Here is a 14915-nt window from a genome sequence, read left to right as displayed (position 1 = left end):
GAGGGGCTAGCTGGTGTAGTCAGTGCACAAACGAAGACTCCGGAAAATGTGAATTTACAAATTCGCCCCCTGAAGAATAAAGCGGTCGATGTGGCTTCCTTTTCAGAGAGCTTTTAGTCAAAGCAGTTGCGGTGGACTGAAAAGTGCCAGAGGACAATCCTTTGATTTATTTGGTTATCAGTACTGCTGCCGTGTGCTAACATTTCTCAAATGCAATATAAGCTTCCCCTGCATAAAAGGGAGGTACCCAATGCAGTAATTACTCAAAACTTTGTCAATGTACGCATGCTACACTAATGATACTCTTAAGTTACCAAAGACACTTTAGAACCGTCACTCATTCATGGCTTATTTCACCTCTAATTGCAAAAGTAAATCTCAGTGCCGAAACATATTCACCAAGCATATCCTCAAAGCTCAAATTGTTCATTAAATTCCTTGCATGGGGTCACAAGAGAATTATTGTTCAGCAACAAATCCAGGGAATAATATTCATAGCTATGATGGCAAATATCTTACATCCAAAGTACCAAAAATAAAGCTGCAACTCGACTGTTGCCAAGCAACGCTCTTTTAAACTAAGAACAAAAATAAACAAACAAAACAAGTTAGCCTTTGGTGGATCCAGCAGAGTACAGAAAACTGAAGCCTGAAACAATGGGGATGATCTTCATCACTCCATGCCCATCTGCTGGTCCTCTAGGGCCTACAACTTCGAGCTGTCAAGAAATGAGACATGTGATCATGATGTTTCTACTTTGGCAAAGGACAAGTTAAACTGGTTTGGTATTAGCTAGTTTCTAATACCAAATGCAACAAAAAGTTCAATATTTGGGAGATGACAAAGTACACAGGTAAAGTTGTAGATGTCATCTATGATTATAATCCAATAGAGTTTCAGTGTTTAGAGGTTGCAAGCTACTGGAATTGTCAGAATTGAACAAACTTTCGATATCTAAAAAGGTGAAAGTTATGAGCATTTTCTGTGTCTTGTATGCAGAAAAGATTCTGAATTTCTATGGATCAAGATCACCTGGTTTGTCAATTCAAATCTAACATACTTTGATGTTTCCAATGTAAAGATGAAAACAATTATTCACCTATCAATTGAATGGGCGAAGATAATCAAGATTGACTTGAATCTAGTAGTGCTATGATATTTAAAGCCATGAAGTTCATCTTCCCATGGTTGGTGACTTCAATTGAAGTTTCTCCATAGAGATGAAGATTGTTAAAGTCATGTGAATTTGTCAAGTTCAATGTGGTAGCTCCTCATTCTATTGTAATTCCTCACATGTCACATTATATCATTCCTACTTGTAATGGATGGGAAGATGGAACCAGGTTAGTTTCCTACTGAAATCGAATGAAGAAGAGAAATAACGTACTCTCTTTTTCCTAGTGGCTTGTTCTACTCCATAAGAAAACTAATACGTGGTAAAATAACCCCATTCTCATATCCAAAGAAAAGTACAATCAGATATTATAGAAATTGAGGGCGACAAATATGTACAACTTTTTCGACAAGTAACATGGAGAGCGACATGCTGAATCATTGAACAGATCTAATTGTTGACTTCTCCATTCCTAAGGAAAAGCCCCTCTCAAGAACCTTTTTTTTTTTTTTTGGTCAGTCTAGGTAATCAAATGGCTCTTGCCAGATGCAACCCAATCATTGAACAGATCCTAATTCAAGAACCTTAGCTAGGTATCAAATGGCTTATTTTCCCATGCGTGCATTCCTACAAGAAAGCGAAGAAAGGATAAAAGTGTTTCAAGAACTTGTTTTATGCTTTTAATCAAATACAATTCCCTTGGTCTCCTTGTTTCATTTGTAGCCGAATTTAAAAACATGAGACACAAGAAAGCGAAGAAAGGAGATATTATCTTCAAGTGATCCAGCACACTTTGCGGTATATTTCAAGTTATGTGAATGCGAATTGCAGCTGTTTCCATTTTAGTTTTCTCATCTTGTTTTATGCCGGAACGAGCTCGACTAGTTTGAGTAAGGAAGATGCACTTGACTTAATTAGATGGCAATCTGCATTTTGGAGATCACATTTTACTTCCACTCAATAGCAACTCCTTTATGCCACCTTCAGATAACTAATTAAGTTTACTGGACCTTCTATTGTTTGGACAATTTTCTCTCCGCCTTTCATTCCCTTGGTCTCCCTGCTCTCATTTACACTTCTTTCTATATACTGGAACTCTCTTATGAAGTGGAACCTGAAGATGATATGGACGATGAGGAGTTTGCTCTCATGATAAGAAGATTCGAAAGTGAATAGAAAAGGAAGAAGATTCAACTCAAAGAAACAAAGCTTTCAAAGACAACAGACCAAGTCTGTTGATGATGATGAATCAAACAAAGATATAGTTTGCTTTGAATGTAAGAAAAAAGGGACACATCGGACCCAACTGTCATCTTCTAAAGAAGAAGAAAGGAAAAGCTGAAAAGTCTCGAAAGGCTCTCAAAGCCGAAACCTGAAGTGATACAGAATGCGAAGAAAGTGATGATGAATATGCCAATTTGTGTCTAATGGCGCAATCAGACTCAGACTCAAACTCTGAATCAGACTCAGACAGTGAATTTGAGGTAAGTAATTTTAAAATTCCTATCAAGGTTTCTAAGTATATTGATGAGCTGTGTTTTAGCCTTAAGACTTCTCTTAAAAGGATTTCCGAACTTAAAAAGGAAAATATTGTTCTAAAACAACAGGAAAATATGTTGAATGAAAAAGTTAAATGTTTAGACATGAATGTTTCTACTCTTAAAGAAAGTGAGGAAAATCTTTTGAAAGAAAATGCTCTTTTAAAATTGACTCATCAAATATTTCAAAGAAATTTTCAATAGGGTCCAGAAACTTGAAAAATTCTTTCAGCTCAAAGACCTTATTTCAATAAGTCTGGCTTAGGTATGCGGAAACTATTCCCTTGATTGATTTTCCTAAAGTAAAAGAAAGAATTAAGCAAAGACCCTTAAGAGAGGCCTACAAGAATCATTTCAAAAGGTTTTTAAAGTCTGTAGGTCGAAATGCTCTCCCAGTGTTCAAAGTGCAATAGGATCATTTTGAAAAAGAGTGCCCTATGGTTTGGAAACCTGTTAAGAAAACATGGGCTAATACTGTTTATCTTACTAACACCAATGGACCCAAGAAAATATGGGTACAAAGAAAACTTGAGACTCTCTTTTAAATGCAGGTCTCCATCAAAGAAAAGGTAAAGTGGTATCTGGACAGTGGATGCTCAAGACATATGACAGGAGACTCAAATTGCTTTATAAAGCTTGTTCAAGTAAATGGTGGAAAAGTCTCATTTGGTGGAAACAACAAAGGAAAAATTGTGGGATTTGGAACTGTGAAAATTGGAAATCTCACAATAAGTAATGTTTCCCTAGTAGAAGGACTCAATTATAATCTTCTCAGCATAAGCCAACTATGTGATACTTTTGGTTTTAAGATATTCTTTCAAGAAGGAATATGTCTACTCTATTTGTCTTTTAGCAGAATATCAGAAGAAGGCATCTTCCTTGGATATTCTACATCAAGCAAAGCTTACGAGTCTATAACAAGAAGAGTCAATCAGTGGAGGAATCAATGAATGTCAAATTTCAAGATTCAATGCAAAATGAATCCAGTCAGACTCAACATGAAGAATCTGAATCTGCTCCAAACTCTTCAAAGCTTACATCTCAAGAAGCATCTGGCTCGCAAGACCAAGAGCATCAAGCTGTTCGTGAAGATTCAAGTAAAGAAAGAGATCATCAATCGGACAAATCAACCAAGAATCGAAGCATAAGTCCAGTCATCCCAAAGATCTCATCATTGGCGAAATTAAAGAAGGAATTCGCACCAGATCCAAAAGGCGTGAAGAGTCTAGTGCTGTGGCACTTGTTTTTGAAATAGAACCCAAAAGCATAAAAGAAGCTTTATCAAATGAAAGCTGGATTGAAGCTATGCAAGAAGAGCTGCAATTCAAGATTAATGATCTGGAAATTGACTCCTAAACCAAAAGGTAAATCTGTTATTGAGCTAAATGGGTTTTCAGAACAAGATGAACGAGAAAGGAAAAGTTGTAAGAAACAAAGCAAGACTCGTGGCCAAAGGGATATTCGCAAGAAGGGGATAGACTATGATGAGACCTATGCACTAGTAGCAAGGTTAGAAGCTATTCGATTATTGCTTGCTTTTGCTTGTTATAAAAATTTCAGGTTATTTCAAATGGACGTCAAAAGTGCCTTCCTAAATGGATTTATCCATGAGGAAGTTTATGTGGAACAACCATCAGGGTTTGAAGACCTAAAGAAACCAGACTTAGTCTTCTCGAAAAAAGGCCTTGTATGGTTTAAAGCAAGCACCTAGAGCTTGGTACGATAGACTAAGTAAGTTTTAATACATAATGGTTTCGTCAAAAGTAAAGTAGATACTACTCTATTTATCAAAAAGGAAAACAAAAGCTTTTTACTTGTTCAAATATATGTGGATGATATTATTTTTGGATCCTCTAATGAAAGTCTGTGCAAGAAATTCTATAAGTCTATGCAGGATGAGTTTGAAATGAGTATGATGGGAGAGTTAACCTTCTTTCTTGGACTTCAAGTGAAACAATTGAAGGAAGAAACTTTCATTCATCAAGAAAAGTATGCTAATGATCTTGTCAAAAGGTTTGGACTGAAAAGTGCAAAAAGACCGACATACCAATGTCAAGTTCTTTGAAGATAGACAAAGATGAAGAAGGGAAGAAAGTTGATTTACAGGAGTATCATCGGTTCACTTCTTTATCTTACCCTCTAGACCGACATTTTGTTGAGTGTGTGCATATGTGCTAGGTTTCAATCGACCCTAGAGAATCTCAAAACGTATTATTAAATATGTTGCTTCATCTTCAAGCATCGGTCTTTGGTATCCTAAGAAGGAGACTTTAATCTTCTTGGATATTCGGACGCAGATCTAGCTGGTTGCAGAGTTGATATAAAGAGCACCTCGGGAACTTGCCAATTGCTTGGGAATAGGACAAGTGTCTTGGTTTTCAAGGAAACAAAACACCGTGGCTCTCTACAAATATGTAGCTCTTGGAAGTTGTTGTTCGCCTGTGGATAAAACAAATACAAAACTTTGGAATTGAAGACTCAACGAGATTAGATGCACCAACGCAATCAATCTTACTAAAAATCCAATCCTTCACTCAAGAGCAAAACATATAGAGATTCGCCATCACTTCATTAGAGATCATGTACAAAATGGAGAAATCTCGATTCAATTTGTTGAGTCAAAGAGCCAACTAGCGGATATATTCACAAAGCCTTTGGAGAAGAATCAATTCGATATCATCCGCTCCAGACTCAACATTTTGAAGCTTGAGGAAATCAAAGTCTAGAGACTCTCAGACTCTCAAACTCAATCATTTACGGCGATAGACTGTAAGTTGTTTTAATATTCAATCTCGAAAAGGTACGATCATTTGTTCAATTATATTTGATTTATCCTTCATTTCCTAGAAAAATGGATTCTCGTCATTTAAAAAAGATAACCTCTATTTAAAAAGGCAGTTATCGATTTTAAAAGAGGACGACTGTTCACTTTCCTTTGTGTCGATTGGTTTTCCCTTTTTTTAAACTGGGTTATATACAGTAAGTTGTCTTCTTCGCTTAACTCCAAAACCCTAAAAATGCATTCTCCTCCCAATCCTGTCTTGACTTCGGGTTCATCTTCGAGAAAGTTGTCATCTTTTCTTGGGAAAGCGAGTCAAGAAATCTTTCAATGACAAGAAACGATATCTTCCTCTAGAAGGTCTTCAAGAATCGCAAGCAGGGGACCACAGAGAATGAGGGAGGGTCCTACCCATTTCTATCTCACCGAGGAAGAAGAGTTATCGAGACAGCAACAGAGCCCGATTCACTCTCAGCCACGTCAATCTCCATTATCTACCCCACAGAGTGTGGATCAACTACCATAGGAAGAAATAATCGAGGAAGCAGACCTTGTAAGAGTCCAAAAACCCTCTTTTATTTATAAGCTCTATCGTGCTTTGAAAAGCATAGGTACACCACTGAACTATGTGGATGCCTTCCTTAAAGACACAGGGTATAAAAATGAGTATATCTTTTTGCGACGAATGGAGGATTTGGGAATTGCTTCTAAATGAAAGGCTGATGAAGCACTTGCGAACATTCCAAGTGACCCTCGTGTAGGGGGATTTAATCCGACTTACGGGAATGACGATGATAAACTGTTTAGAGAATTCCAACCCGGGATGGGTGTTGTTGCGAAAGTGAAGGGAAAAAGAACGGTTCTTCAAATTGTTGAAACGGGGGTAATAAACCCGAGGAGAGCGTTGATTTTGACTTTCGGATGCCATCAATGTGAACACGGCTATGCACAATTGATAGCATATTTCTATTCGAATCTCATCTTTTTGGATGCGAATAGAATATGTTCGAGACCAAGACTATGAGGTAGATGTGGACATGTTGGCGAGACATAACCGGAGTTGAAAGAGGACGATATCAACCGATCAAGGTTTCAATCCGCTTGTACCACATCGGAACTTGTGATGAAGAGTTACCTACGCAAGAATGCATGTGCACAAAATCGTGATCAACTGTCTCAAGCCAAAATCAACATCCAAGACGACGTGTCTAATTCTGGAAGCGAAATTGATGTACACATCAATTCGGGGAAGAAGTTCTCTCTTCCTCACACCATTCTCTTCCACATGTACAGAGCAATGGTGAAGGATAAGGGGCCGATTGCCTTCTGGTCTGTGACTAAGATCTTCGAGACACTTGAACATTGAACCTCCACAGACTCTTTGTGTTCGACCATGCGACAAAATGGTGGTGGGTTTGAAAACGACAAAAATGCGTCTCGAAAGAGCTTGATAAGGCAATGGAGAAGTTTAAAGTGAAAACGATTAAATCTCATCCAATCTCTCCATGGGTGCTCCATCCAAAAAGAAAAAAAGCTCTAATCTTAGAGGATGAAGATGAAGAGGATGAACTCACTATCTCTACCTTGGCATTGAAAAGACTCGGTCGTTAGATCCGAATCAATGGAACGACGGGAGAAAGGAAAAGAAGCAAAGGAACAAGAACAGAGAGAGGAGAAAGAAGAGAAAGAAAAAGAAGAAGAGGAGAAAGAAGTTGAAGAAGAAGAAGAAGCAATCAAAGAAAAGTCTAGATGAAGCTGGGAGAAAAAGACAATCAAGATTCTACGAGCATGACCATCACTCTTCCCCAATGGAGGCCTTAGAAACGGGGAGATGATGAGCAAAGAAGGACTACACCATTTCCGATCACGGTGAAGGTGTGAGTCGTCGCAAGCAAATTCAGAAGATATTTAGGCTTCTCAAATGCCCGAGGAATGACATGACACCTCAATGCCAAATTTGCGCAATTACACGAGAGTTCCATCGTACAATACCGCAGATTTTCGTCGTATCCTTGATCTTCTTCCCGGAAATGCGGGTCAAATATATGCTTTGGAAGAAATTCAAGTCATGAAGAATGCTGGACAAGCGGATCTTGATCAAATGCAAGACGCTCATCAAATTCAAGCAAATTAGATTAAGGAAGACTTGAAGAAGTTGGAAAACCAGTTGTGAGATTCTTGACTCTTTCTCACCTTTTAATGATGACAAAAAGGGGGAGAATGACCAGCTTTCCGAACTTTGATTTTGATTTCAGTTGTTTGGATATTTATTTTTGAGTATGACTTGGGTGTCGGTGTGGTGGATATTTCTTGAGTATGTGATTTGAAAAGTTGTTACTTATATCTATGGCTTTACTCATGAAAGAGACTAACATATTTTTTGTGGATGCGAGTCTAGTTGAGTTATTAATCTTTATGAGATATCCATATTGCTTGAGTAATGTTTTTGTCAAAGTTGCTAGGAAAGTTTTTGTCACCATCAAAAATGGGGAGATTGTTGGAGAAATCTCTCTAGAGTGTTTTGATGACAAAACGGCTAGTTTATCGACTTTGAGTCGAAGACTTTAGATCCTCAGCACACAAGACTCAAGACTCAAGACTATTCTCAGTTTCTAATCCGGACGAAGACGATTGAGCTAAAGTGTTTGGTTAGGATTTGGTCTTATCTTGAGAAGATCTCTTGGCTGGATTTGATACAACGGATTAATTATTCGAAACCAAGATCATTTGAAGATCCGATGATTGACGAAATATTCTTGGAAGGTTCTATTCTTGGAAACCAAGATCCTGATTGTATGGGCGAACATGATTGATGGGCTATCGACATGTTCCTTTAATAGCTCGAATGACCTTCTTAATTGATTCTCGTCCAACGGGAAGATTGGTATGTAAGTGGCGGGTATGATGGCATAAAGGAGTATAAAAGAAGACGTTCCAGTCATTCTAGTGTGTGCTCGATAGAGAAATTCCAGAGTCTGAAGCTCCTTGATTATTAGTCGATTTATATTGAGCAAAACTGTACACACAAAGAGAGTTTATACTTAGTGATACCTTGAGAGAGTGTGGTAGATCTTCTACACCAAGAAATCAAGGAATAACAATGCTGTAATATCTCTTTGTTCATAGTGGAATCCAGCGGTGAGCTGTCGGTGCGGTAAGAGTGGACGTAGACTTGAAATAAGCCGAACCACTATAAACCTCGTGTTCAATTTTCTCTTCCATACTCTCGGTCTTACTTTGATCGTTGTTTGTTTACCGACGAGGAAAAATTGTCTCATTTCTATCAACTGTCTAGTATTGTGCGATTATCATTAGAAATTACTCGTTATACCTATTCACCCCCCTCTAGGTACTTATACTAACTATATCAACATCCATTAACCGTGTTGCATCTGAATCCAAAAGAATTTCTCGCTAGTCTTTAGAAAATTAATGCAGATGATGAACAATAAATGATGACATGTTTAATGGTCTTGGAAAATCCTCTTGTAAAACAGGAAACATAAGCGATAAAAACGAGTTGTTACTTACACTAGGAATGAGTCAATATTCAGTGGATGGCGATGACCATCTTATGTTTGGGAATTCTTCAACAACCTTGAAACCTCCCCGACAACTAGTTTCACAAGTTCTGATTCATGCCTTCCAATCGCCAAACAAAATTGAAGTGAGCTCTGAGTAGTATAAGAAGTTTCCAATAATATGACCAAATTAAGATTTTTATGAGAATGATGAAAGTAAGTACCCATTGGCGATTTTCTCCGATTCCCATCCTTTAAAGGATGCAACCTCCTTGAAGGCACGCTTCCAACCCTCACACTCATTGGGGTAATTCTCCTTATGTTTACGAAAGTCCACTTCAAAACAAGGAGATATATGTTTCATGTCCCATGGGTTCACTTTGTAGAAGATGGGCAGTATCTTTTGCCCCTTTGTTTTATTGCATTTAACCATGCATTCTAGCTCACGGAGGCACCAGCGAGAGGAGGTAAAATTTTGAGAGATAATTGGAATGGATATCTTGCTGTGTTCGATGGTATTCATAAGCTCCTCTAGAATGAATTTACCCAGGAGGGTCGTATCATCGTCATAAAACACTCTGATTTTTGCAGCCACAAGTTTGATGTGTAGGTATGCAGCAAAGCTATCTCGAGTATCACAGCGACGAAAGGCCAAGAACACTTGGCTATGCAGTCTCCTTTTCTCCAAATGGTGATGATACCCTGTTATCCAGTAAGACACACCAAGGGAGATGATGAGATGCAGCCCCTACGAATCATATGAAAATCTTAAAAGACCGAGTGACTTTTAAAGCCACAAGATCGGTAGTCACAAACCATGCCAACCTTATGACTTTATGTGGAATTAAGGGAAGCCAAAGCTCTCACATGATGAACGCAGAATACTTACATGATCTTATGTGGTGATTGGACATCAATATAGGAAACAGGGGGAGCCTTTCGATCCCCGTTGTCTTCAATTCACTCAAAACCCTTCCGACCACAATTTTCACCAGCTCTGCTTCATTCCTGTCCACCACATATTTTTGTGTAAATCAAAGTTAGTCTTATAGCCTTCCTTCCCCTAACTCTGCAATTCCGCATCATCCAGTCCGATCTAAGAGCATAGGGGTTCGATTCGTAGATTAGTAAGTGCATACACATACATACATACATACATACATACCCATTAGCAGTGATCTGTGATATCCATCCTTTAAGCCCCGTTACCATAGTCAGTGCTTTCCGCCATCCTGCCACTTCATCTGGCCAGACCCTCATGTGTTTCGATAGAGCCTCTTCAAAATTACCTGATCCACTTCTTATATCATAGAGTTCCACCTTATAGAATACAGGGAAGACTGATATGCCATGCTCTTTGTGGCAATCCATAATCTCGACGAGCTCACGAAGGCACCATTTGCTTTGTGCATACTGTTCAGAAATGATGGGGATCACGATCCTACAACTTCTGATGGCCCGGACCAGCTCAGGGCCTATCTCTTCGCCGACCGGGAGCGCGTCGTTGTCCCTGAACACATGAACCCCAGCAGCTACCAAGCTGGTATAGAGGAAATCGACGAAGCAGCTGCGAGTGTCTGGGCCTCTGAAACTCAAGTACACATCATAGTTCCAAGGGAGCGAGTGTCTTTTCCTCTGCAGGGCTTTGTAGGCACACACGGACAGAAGAACTAATGGTGGAACAGTTGCTAAGCCATACAATACTCGTCTCTTATTCATTTTCTTCTCTCTTTCCGGATCTCAGTATGCCTTAATTGCATAAATCAAGAAAATCAAGAGGACTTGATGACTTTTCCTGCTCGGGACCATGGGAAGTATTGCAAAAAGTGAGCGATCCAACAATAAAATAGACTAAATAAAGAAAATAAATTGATACTAGATTTATATGGTTCGATCATAGTGATCTATATATACGGAGAGAGTGGCGATGAATTTCACTATAAATCAATCGATACAGCAAAAATTACATACTCGAGTCATTCAAACACTTTAAATATTTTTCGACCTCTAGTTATACCCAATAACTCACGTAGTATTTAGCCTCAATAATTCCTCGCTAAAAATAATCTCTCAATTTCATGAAAGAATTATATATAAATTCTTATCACAAGTATTTAATACGACTTCTACACTAAAATTTCTTGGTCTAATCGCACGAAGCCAATGGAGAAGTCCACGGGTAAGCACTTGTGAAACGGCGCTTCAAGACCTCTTATACAGATTCGTTGCTTTAAAGTTTCATCAACTGCACGAAGACCCACGCTGCCCACGCATCAACCGGCGCAACCAAAATTCCCACAACCTTATATTTATATATAAAATACTTCAAGGGATGATCCGTGGGCGAATTCTACACGGAAGTGAAGTCCGTGTGAGATACGGTCAGCCCAAGTCCAAATTGGACTTATCCTCTTTCCAATTTTGTTGACCGACTTTATTTTTAACAATCCGACGCCAACCAGAAGACTAATTTGTGTGCCTCTCCTTCGATTTCAATTTAATTTATTTTCGAAATTCAGATTTTCGCTTCAAACTCAAACTCAAGACATATTTTAACGGAAAGTTTGTTGGGTCTATATTTTACCCCCTCAATGAACAGTATCTAATGTGTACATTGCATCCATGTGCCGATCACATGTTAGATCCTCTAGAGGTTCTAAATGCTCTATGTTTTCATTAGTCTCCTTTCACGTCCTTCTCAACCCCTTCTAACTTCGTCTACACATTTTGCTCATATCTCCTCACTAAAGCATATGAAAATCTTCAATTTGACATGATGAATCCACCTTGAACAACATTCTCATCTTATCCTCGATTAGTTAATACCGATTTTTCTTGGATATGTTCCTTTCCATTTTTTGTTTTGTTCACTACAAGTCATGTGTTTCAAGATCGACTCATTCCTGACGACAAATTCGCTAGGGACAAGACATCACGCTCCACCTTCTTCAAACACGAGTCGGGAACAATTTAGTTAGTGCCCAGCGGGTTTCGGATAATCCGAAATCAGTTTCCTTCGTTCGAGTTTGATCGGGTCAGAATTGAATATTTCAACATGTCTATCATCTTTGATACATTTTCAGCCTTTAACTTGATAGGTCAAGTCTATTCTTTTCGTACTGTTCTAATGGAATGTGCATACTAACACATGCGAACCATGAGTATATATTCAAGATAACAACCACATCAAAAGCAAATGCACAGAGTGTTGAAAATACTTTGTAATCATAAAAGAGGTGTCTCTTAATTAAGAGAAGAAGTGTCTTTTTGTTAAGGAAAGACGTAACTCTCGATTATGAAAAAAAGATGACTATTGGCCCTAAAAAGAGGTTATTGATGATTATAAAAGGAAGTTATTTGTGACATGAAGAGTGGTGATGGTTGGGGATAAGATATCTATTCTCAAGAGATACATTGATTGATTGTCGATAAATAGAGACTTAATCACACATTATTCGTTATAACCACCACTGTTCATAACTTCTTCTTCTTTGGAACTCTCTATTCTTCTTTTTTCATACACACCACTTTAGTAACACACTCAATATGAAATTCTAAGAGAGAAATTGAGTAATTGTTGATCTTGTTTCTCAGTGGTTTTTGTATATATCCTGGAGGTATATTCATTTTAAACCCAACAACAACAATAATGGGGGCAAATAATACTTTAAGGATAGTAATCGTCGTCACGCATCAAAGTACCAATGATCTATTACTACTTCTTTAACTTCATCAATAATCAAATTTTCCCAACACGGAGAACCTGGTAGTATGGCAGTTCGGATCAGTATTTCGAACTCTCAAATTCCCCATCCATTGTTCCAACGCAACAAGATCAGCCAAGATGTAATACTTCGCTATGGAGCAATGATACACTCAAGAAACACAGTATCAATCCGGAACACAATTAACACCGAAAGAAAGAAACGAGAGAAGGAAAATTCATCCAGCCAAATGAACAAAACATCTTGCAACCAGATAATGGAAGGAAGAGAAACGAGAACCTGAAAGCTTTATGAAGCTGAGACCGCGAAAGGCAAGACACAGCAACTCTCTCGGATCTCTCTGAGAGCTCTCTCTGGGCTTAGTCAACCTCGCGCATCTTCTTCATTTAACGCTTCCACTATTATATACTCCCACCAGAGTCAGTGGACAACAGTCTGCTGGGTCGTCTTCTTCGTATTTGCTTTTTTTCGGAAATACAAAAGGTCTTCGTTTTATCCTTCTGCAATTCCCATACAGCACAGCCAACTAACCTATACTGAAAATCTTAAGCTAGAAACCCAACCATGGTTAACCCAAACTAAACCCTAAACCGATACATCGTGCTACACTTACCCCCAAAAAAACGATATTTTTGTATCAGAAAAAGTGCCAAACCGGTATGTACGTATCATATTTGCCCAAATCTAATTTTCATGTCACAGAAAAATTTCAAAGTTTGGGATAAATTTCTAAAAGAACACGTTTTTGTGCCGATGTTTACGATAAGCACTAGAAATTTACCCATGCTTCAAGTAGAAATACAATCCATTTACAATGATTAAGTTGCAATTATTTAATTTCTTAGTAACTCCAAAAAATAAGTTCAGCGTTTTTCAAAGGTTTTTTGTCCGTTTGAAATGCCTTCTATAATTACTATCACAATTACTTTACTAAAATCAAAGGTAAATTGATTCAACATTTCTTTGAACTATGATAATATATAGCATCTCGTTTTTGTAATTTCATTAAGATAAGTGGTAAATCGATGATTCTTTAATTTTTTTTTTTATCTATATTTGCTATTCTTTAATGCAATTGTGAAATATATATATTTTTCAAATAACATAGGAAACTTCTTCGATACCATAATTTTATTTTCACGCATGAAGCTCAATGTATTATTTTATCGACAAGTTCAACGTGTTAATATAAACTCATCAAGTGAATAAATTCTTAATAAAGTAATATTTTTTTAAAAAATTTTCCTACTTTAAGGCTTACTAACAAAAGCTAATTATAACATCTTTAAATGGTTATTAATCATCTCGATTGGGGGGTTGGTGGTTCTATCGAGTTGTTGTCTTATTTTCTATAGTTTTCATGGAGGTGGTCCCATCTTTCTTTTGAATAGCCAACTTTGACAATTCAATATCGAGTTGTTGTCTTATTTTCTATCGAGGAACTTTCCGTGAAAATGCTTGTAGAACTTTCCGTGAAAATGCTTGTATAACAATGTGATCTCTTTTCATGGGGATGGTTTCTATCGAGGGGGTCCCATCTTTCTTTTGAATTTTTTTACCCCACTTCTCGTAGGACCTTCTCATCAACCTCTCCCTCCTGTCAAAAGCCAAAAGATTCGGGCTTAATAATTCACACTCTAAAAAGATAGTTACGGACGATGCAGATAGGGACTTAAAGCAGATAATAATATCTCAAATAAGCAAGTAGCCCGGACAAATTCATGAAGCCGTTCGTCCGATTTATGAAACTAGTGGCCTCGTGATCTCCGAAAGCGGATTCCTTTGCTGATTACTGTCTGGGTCTTCGTCTACATTGAGGCCTGGATACGTGTCCGTAGGCCGGGTTTGCCATAATTTCATGAGACTCAAGAAAAGTCTATCGATTTTGACTTTGTCTTTGTTCTTTAAAGCTTGATGGGTGAGATCTCTGGCAGCGTGAAACACGCATAGGAGCAATGTGATGACATCTCTTCCTAAGCACTGAGTCATGAGAATTTGAGATTGATGTGATTTCTTTTCATATAGGGATCTTTTGAATTTCTCTATATATTATAGGGATTTCTTGTATAGTTCGGTAATGAAATAAACAGGATTAATTTGACTTGTTGGTCCTGCGGTGTAGAGTCTGCATGGTCTATACGGTAGAGGCAGCTTTCTTGTTCTTATTCACCAAAAAATTGCGTCTTCTTTCATGAAGGTTTCGATGACGTTATGTGCCCGACGTCACCAAAAGTCAT

At 38.0% G+C, this 14915-nt stretch overlaps 1 protein-coding gene across 1 annotated transcript; it reads right to left on the bottom strand.

Annotated features, from left to right (window-relative positions):
• Positions 1 to 405: 405 nt before the first annotated feature.
• LOC104441110 (hypothetical protein) lies at positions 406 to 13168 on the bottom strand. The gene is made up of 6 exons (XM_010054116.3): positions 12958 to 13168; positions 10119 to 10748; positions 9843 to 9961; positions 9178 to 9655; positions 8964 to 9074; positions 406 to 719 (listed from the first exon to the last, which is right to left on the bottom strand). The coding sequence occupies exons 2-5, from the start codon at positions 10670 to 10672 to the stop codon at positions 9005 to 9007; spliced, it is 1221 nt and encodes a 406-aa protein (XP_010052418.2). The 5' UTR covers positions 10673 to 10748; positions 12958 to 13168; the 3' UTR covers positions 406 to 719; positions 8964 to 9004.
• Between the last annotated feature and the right edge of the window lie 1747 nt (positions 13169 to 14915).

Source organism: Eucalyptus grandis, chromosome 4 (genome assembly GCF_016545825.1).
Source record: "Eucalyptus grandis isolate ANBG69807.140 chromosome 4, ASM1654582v1, whole genome shotgun sequence".
NCBI lineage: Eukaryota > Viridiplantae > Streptophyta > Magnoliopsida > Myrtales > Myrtaceae > Eucalyptus > Eucalyptus grandis.
The sequence above is the reverse complement of the archived record's forward strand: the minus strand, read 5'-3'. Positions and strand labels throughout refer to the sequence as shown.